At 29.1% G+C, this 7,651-nt stretch overlaps 1 protein-coding gene across 3 annotated transcripts; it reads left to right on the top strand.

Annotated features, from left to right (window-relative positions):
* Positions 1-5,001: 5,001 nt before the first annotated feature.
* Positions 5,002-7,329, top strand: LOC131647349 (7-deoxyloganetin glucosyltransferase-like). 3 transcript variants are annotated; one of them, XM_058917250.1, is made up of 3 exons: positions 5,002-5,671; positions 5,749-5,802; positions 5,884-7,329. In XM_058917250.1, the coding sequence occupies exons 1-3, from the start codon at positions 5,149-5,151 to the stop codon at positions 6,678-6,680; spliced, it is 1,374 nt and encodes a 457-aa protein (XP_058773233.1). In that variant the 5' UTR covers positions 5,002-5,148; the 3' UTR covers positions 6,681-7,329. The 3 variants fall into 3 exon arrangements, with proteins under 3 accessions (XP_058773233.1, XP_058773234.1, XP_058773231.1); XM_058917251.1 differs by having other exon boundaries at positions 5,896-7,328; XM_058917248.1 differs by having other exon boundaries at positions 5,749-7,328.
* Positions 7,330-7,651: the final 322 nt, after the last annotated feature.

The following is a 7,651-nucleotide window of genomic DNA, read 5'->3' as shown; positions in this document are numbered from 1 at the left end:
TCAATGATGTTAAAAAATATGTTCGCAAATATATCTTCTAAAATCGGATAGAAATTTTTCGAATTTTAATAGGATATATTTCCACGGGAATTAGAATTTCCCATGTCATTATCACAACAAAGCCACTCGGGTGAGGGGAACATACGAATAGACCTCAATTTTGTCCAATTGTGCAATTTTGACTCATGAATAGCCGGCCTTGAATGAATTGAATAATTGCCTCAACAAAGGGAAATTGCGCAGCGAACAACAAAACAATAATATCACCGCGGGTAGTGAAGCTTTTCTAGATCTAGAAGCCTAGTAGATTAAGTAGGTCAACAAACAACTTCTGTAACACGAGATAAATAAAAAGGATTCTACGTACAATAATTTCTATCAATAAATATAAAACAAATATTTGTGACCTATCAATAATTTTATTGATAAAGTTAATTAGTATTTAATGTTTGATACGGTAGAATGTGGAATTCGAAATGACATAGTTCTATATCATGATGCGCCTGACTGCATTGTAAGATTGATTTAGAAAAATGCTAAAGGTGTTTGCAGAAATAGGTTAGTGTGCGTGTAATTTCGTTGCTTTCAGGCTCAGACCCTCTTTATTTCCAAAATAATAATAATAATAATAATAATAATAATAATAATAATAATAATAATGTTGTTTGATACATTAATTTATTTAAGCTATTTAACCATTTCTTTGCTACTCATTATGCTTTATCATGGTTTCTCCGATAGTGAAAAATTAAAGAAATTTTCATGATTCTACTAAACTCTCTTAGATACTCAAATTCAAAATATTTTAATGTTTTTTATACTAAATTATATTATTTAAACATTGTGGTTAAATTTCTTTAAAGAATCAAATAAATTGTTCACGATATATTTTACTAACATTTAACATGAACATTTGTAGTATCACGATATAAGTTCTTAAATCATATAAAATATATTTTCATAGTAATTTTATAAGTGAATAAAAATGTAATTTAAAATTCAATTATTTTGTAAAGGCAAACTGAGAATGCATATTTATATGAGAATGTGAGAACACTTTGTTAATGTGAGAAATGAGAACAATTAATCTTAATCATTAAATTTCGATTCATTGAAATTAATAAACAAGATTGATTTCTCTTTCCATATTCCTCTTTATTAGTAATGTATATAATCTTCAAGAATATTAATTCACATTTATATTTTAAGAAAAAAAATATTTAATTTATTGTTTTTTGGAAATAAAGAAAATTGATAGAAAATAATTTTTTTAAAGATGATATATTTTATTTAATAATTAACCTTTGAATAAATATAATTATATTATCACAAATTTAAAAATAATAATAATATATTCATCCAACAAATTATTTACTGCTAATATAATTATAAATATAAAATTTATTTATATTTTAAAAATAACAATTAATATAATTATGAATGAATAAAAATAAAAATGTTATCTTATATTAATTTGCATATTAATAATATTGTTATATATTTATTATAATCCTTAGTATATTTATATGAATTGTTTTTTTATAGAAATACTAAATATTTTCAATCGGATATCATTATTTTAAAAATACAACAATTCAAATATTTCATTTCTTAAAATATAACATATCTTAAATTATAGAAATAATAAATATAAAAGACATTAGAATGAAAAATCAACAATTACGTTTTTAATTTCTTCAAAAAAATTATGATTTTTATCTAAACATTACTAATATAATTATATGATAATTAAAATATTATATTTAGTTTTTATATAAAAAACAATTATATAATTATATTAATATTTAATTATATAAACTATTTAATATTTAAAAACAATGAGAATATTTAACGTTAATGATAATATGTAACGTTAAAAACAATGAGAATATTTAACGTTAATTATTTTAAAAATTAAATAGTTAATATAATTAATGTAAAGTTTAATTATTAAATAAAATGTATCATCTTTGAAAAACTATTTTCTATCAATTTTCATTATTTTCAAAAAGCAATAAATTAAATATTTTGTTTCTTAAAATATAAATATGAATTAATTTTTTGAAGATTATATACATTACAAATAAAAAGAACTATGGAAAGAGAAATCAATCTTGTTCATTAATTTCAATGAATCGAAATTTAATAGTTAAAATTAATTGTTCTCATTTCTTATATTAACAAAGTGTTCTCACTTGAGTCGTCCCCATATATATATATATATATATATATATATATATATATATATATATATATATATATATATATATATATATATATAGATAGATAGATAATTTGATCAATAATATAGAAATTTTATGTATGAGTTATCAATAGTTGTTATAATGAATAATTGATTTAGAACATTACAACCCATACAATCAAGATAATGAAAGTAGAAATGTCAATATTACAATCCATAAAATCAAGACAATGAAAGTAAATTCGACACACCTATCATGAGGTGAAAGCTGGTGCAATGTCCCCTTCACAAGTTTAGTAAGTGAAACAATCAATAACAACAATCCATCACCATAATTCATAAGAAACATAAGTGAAAAAGGAAAAGAAACTTGGTTTATACAATTTACTGAACACTTAGTGTGCAAGTTGCAAAATAGTGGTAACGACAACAATTCCATACCGATTCATAAACCACAACCTGCAACAACAACAACAACAATCATCAACAACAACAATAATGCAACATCGTGAAGTGAAAGAAATGAAGCGAAAATGAGGCGAGAAATTGGTTAAAGCATTCTATCAAACACCTTGCAGAAAAGACTAAAAGCTGTATTTTTGTGCAAAAAGCGAAAGACAAAAACAATACTAGTGGCGACGATGGGTGGATTCTGGTGGCGACTCATGGAGGGACTGGTCGGCTATATGGTGTGATGAAAGTGAAGAATATTGATGTGAAAGTGAAGGAGATTGAATGGAAGGTTGATGATTATTTAAATTGTTGCAACTTGGAAGTGGTGTTAGGGCTTGAAGTTACACGAGGAAGAGCCTTGAAAGGTGCCCAGCCTTGCAGGGCCTTGGATCTTCCACTGACTTAAGTTATCCTAATGATTGCTACCACACCCTCGTGAAAAATCCAAAATACCACTTGATTTTAAAGATGCATCTTCGAATGCACCACAATCACATAAGTTACTGAATTAGTCCCAAGGCCATGTCAAAAAAATTACGGAGATAAACCTCACTGTAACATACGGATATGCATCTCCAGATATCATGCTAGATTTCAATTCCTAGAGAGGGTGTATACACATAGCTGCATGATGCAAAGCGAGTTGTTGGTGTTGATGAGCAGGTTTTGTAGCATAGAGCATACACTCTGAGAGCATACCTATTATATGGGTTGATACGTCCTTTTTTGTGGCGATGAGTTCAATTGGGGGACACTTGTTTGGTTTAACTGTACTCCAAGTTATCTGAAGACTGTATGTGGAAGATCAATCAGGTGATAGGCAGCATCACAATATTGAAGGTAATATTTTTGCATCTTTTAGTGTTTATGTGTCATTTTCATAACACTTTTGAAACACAATTAATGATGATTCATTTGTTCCATTTTTAGGCATAGATCCTCTAGCACTTCCCACGCATATCCGACTGGTCGTATATTAATAACATATAACGCAATTAATGTATTTGGTCTATATATAGACCAGATACATTAGTTATTCAATGTATCTAAAAAGTGAATTTCTCTTATAATATAAGACGGATGGAGTAGTTTATAGTATTTGTACTCTGGATTTATTATCGATTATAATTTATTTTGACTTCATTGTGTACTTTCAATTTATTACCTTATATGTTATTTTTATCATTCCAGTTGTATTATTTTTTTGTTGTATAGGGCCTGTTTGTTTCAGCTTTAAAAAAATAGATTTTTTCTTTGTATTTTTGAAAATAGATTTTTCAAAACCGTTTTTCAAAATATTATAAGTTTTTTTTTATATTTTTTTTTCTAAAATGAAACATTAATTTTGACATTCTATAACATAAACACATATTATTGAAGACCAAAACTTTGTCAAAATCGCAATTTTTTCAAAAAGTTGTATTTCAAAAATGATTTTTATGAAAATCTATTTGAAATAGCTTCAAAATTAAGTGATTTTTTGAAAGGGGACAACTTCTCTACCCATCACAAAAAGTTGGGTAGTGTACATTCCACCAATCACATTGCATCATTTAATTTTATCCTATTTAATTAATTATTGAATAGTACATTTTTTGGTTGTTTCCAAAGCATTTTACACTAAGGGTAACTCTACCCAACTTTTTGTGTTGGGTAGATAAGAATTCACCTTTTTTAAATTTTGATATCTAAATTTTTTTCCCATAAATAAATGAAATACCTAAAATCACATTTTAAGAATAACTATTCAAACAAAATTTTCATTTGAAATTTTTATAAAAAGTTTCTTTGTAAAATTTTCTTTCATAAAACTATGTAACACTATAAAAATCATTTTAAAAAAAAAAAACAAAACAAACGGGCCCTTAATTTATACAACAAAAAGAAAAATAAAAAATGTTGGTATAGCTATAACATATCGTCTAATTCATCATAGCATCTTTAAATCAAAGTAAGAAATTAATGTCCGGTTTGATTTCGGAGATGCATCTCCAGATTATGTCTGGTGTGAAATAAATTTATAAAAAAAATCTTGGGTACGACTCAGTTTTGACGTTTTGAATAAAACCCAAAATACGTTCGAAGATACATCCCCGAAATTTAAGAAGCAATTTTGACTTTTCATAGAATATTTATCCACCACTTATTGGTAGGATAAGTAATTCTCTTTTTTTCCCACTCCGTTCCACTTGATTTGTTGACATTGACCGGCCTGTGTCTGTGAGCCAATATGTGCCTTCTAGTCATGAGGTCACCTTTCTCTGGCATAGTTATAAAAAAAGTTGGTGCACGATGTGGTCACCTTCAATCTACTTAAACCCATGTTTATGTTCATAGAATAATATGTCCAATTTATACAATGTTTTACTATTTGATTTAAAATATTAATTATGAGTTGAGATATGATTTGTAGTTATTATATATATGCCATGTTCACATAAAGCATAGGCATACTCACTTTAACACTGCATAAAAAGATAGATATATTAAAGATGAGTAACTTTGCAGAGAGAAAGCCACACGCTGTGTTGATTCCATATCCAGCTCAAGGCCATATCAATGCATTGTTGAAACTAGCCAAGCTTCTTCACCTTAGAGGCTTTCACATAACATTTGTCAACACTGAATACAACCACAAACGCTTGCTCAAATCAAGGGGTCCAAAAGCCTTTGATGGTTTGATAGACTTTACCTTTGAGACCATACCAGATGGTTTAACTCCTATGGATGGTGATGGTGATGTTACTCAAGACGTGCGCTCTCTTTGCCAATCAATCTTGAACAACTTCCACCAATTCTTTGATGAACTTCTTGCTAAACTTCATGAGTCTGCCACTTCTGGTCATATCCCTCCAGTTACTTGTTTAGTTTCTGATAGTTTCATGCCATTTACAGTAGATTCTGCTGAAGAACATGCACTTCCAATTGTTCTCTTTTCTCCATGTAGTGCATGTTTCTTATTGTCTAATTATCACGTTCCAAAATTGTTTCAAAACGGTGTTCTACCACTCAAAGGTAATTATCTATGTTCCTTTTTTACTTTCTATATCTTCAAAGTTCAAACTATTGACTTTTGCAATTATGATATGCAGATGAGAGTTATCTAATCAATGGATATTTAGACACTATAGTTGACTGGATTCCAGGTTTGAAAAACTTTAGAGTTAAGGACCTTCCTACTTCGATTCAGCTAAGAAATCCAAATGACTTGTTGATAAAATTTACAGTTGAAATGACAGGTAGATATCAGAGAGCTTCTGCTATTATTTTCAATACTTCTGATGAACTTGAGAGAGATATTATGAATGCTCTTAGTTCTATATTACCTTCTCTATATACCATTGGTCCATTGGCTTCATTTTTAAATCAAAGTCCACAAAATCGTTTGATATTTCTAGAATCTAATCTTTGGGAAGAAGATACTAATTGCCTTGAATGGCTTGAATTAAAAGATCATGAATCTGTTGTTTATGTAAATTTTGGAAGCGTCACAGTTATGACTGAAGAGAAGCTGTTGGAGTTTGCTTGGGGTTTGGCTAATAGTAAGAAACCTTTTTTGTGGATTATTACGCCTGATCTTGTCATTGGCGGCACAGTGGTTTTGTCATCTGAGTTTGTGAATGAAATTTCAGATAGAGGCCTAATAGCAAGTTGGTGTCCACAAGAGAAAGTGTTGAACCATCCTTCAGTTGGTGGATTCTTGACTCATTGCGGATGGAACTCAACCACTGAAAGTGTTTGTGCTGGAGTGCCAATGTTGTGTTGGCCATTTTTAACTGATCAACCACCAAACAGTAGGCTTATTTGCAATGAATGGGAGATTGGAATTGAAATTGTTACCAATGTAAAGAGAGAAGAGGTTGAGAAATTAGTGAATGAATTGATGGTGGGAGAGAAAGGAAAGGAGATGAGGAAAAGGGCAATGGAGTTGAAGAAGAAGGTAGAGGAAGAGACAAGACCTGGTGGTAGTTCATACATAAACTTGGACCAAGTGATTAAGGAGATCTTGCTTAAAAATTATTAGATTAAGTTCTATTTTCTAAATTGGAAACTTTGTATTTTTCTCATTTATTTTTATAAAGTTATCCTCTGTTAAACTTTCTAAATTATTGTTTGAGAGTTTAAGAAAAGATGAGAGAACTTTAGCAGAGGAGAGGGGAAGAATCAAAAGAAAGTGGAAAGAATGAGGAACCTAAATGTGGGAACCGCAATAAAACCTTTCTGCCCAATTTTGGAAAGCTCAATGATAAATGTAATTTTTCATCATTTCCATCAATGCCTTTATAAATTCTTAAAAATAAAGTACATGTCACATCCGCTGTGAGAATGTTATTAAATTCTTGAGGAGAGGATGGGTGACTCAGGAAATCAACGTTTGCAGAGGTTGCTAGCTTTGACTTAAAATCAACACTTCAATTATCTTTTTTGAGTGTGTGAATGACTCTACACATAGTATATTTTAAAATGATATTTTTAATATTTTGAATCAACATCACATGTTATGATACTTATTCAAAGGGTTCTCAATGAGTTAGGCATATATAGAGGGATGAACCACAAGAAATGCCCATTTCGTTGACTAGTGAAAGACCTTGGTAAATGACCCCAAATTATGTGTGGAGGATATTTGAAGACTTGGGTATGAATCTAGAGAACCCACATTTCCAAGTCTTAGTGGATGTTCGAAAGGTATCACCAATGCCATTACGAGTTGGAGTTTCATTACAACTTCTATCTACATTAATAATAGTCCAAGAATACTTTGGAGAATTCCAACTGATAAAATATGACAAGTAAAAGAGAAACTTATCTTTTTTCGAAAGGCATAAATTTTAGATTCAGTTTCTAGGATTCAGTTTCTTTGTTAGAATATTGTGAAACTATTCTTTGTTGCAAGGATCCGGGAGTAGTCACTCTTAGTAATGTACATCACTACAAAATATATTTTTTGTAACTTGTTATTACTTATGCTCTTCAATCAACCGACTTATTAAC

Source organism: Vicia villosa, linkage group LG2, assembly GCF_029867415.1.
Source record: "Vicia villosa cultivar HV-30 ecotype Madison, WI linkage group LG2, Vvil1.0, whole genome shotgun sequence".
Classification (NCBI taxonomy): Eukaryota; Viridiplantae; Streptophyta; class Magnoliopsida; order Fabales; family Fabaceae; genus Vicia; species Vicia villosa.
The sequence above is the reverse complement of the archived record's forward strand: the minus strand, read 5'-3'. Positions and strand labels throughout refer to the sequence as shown.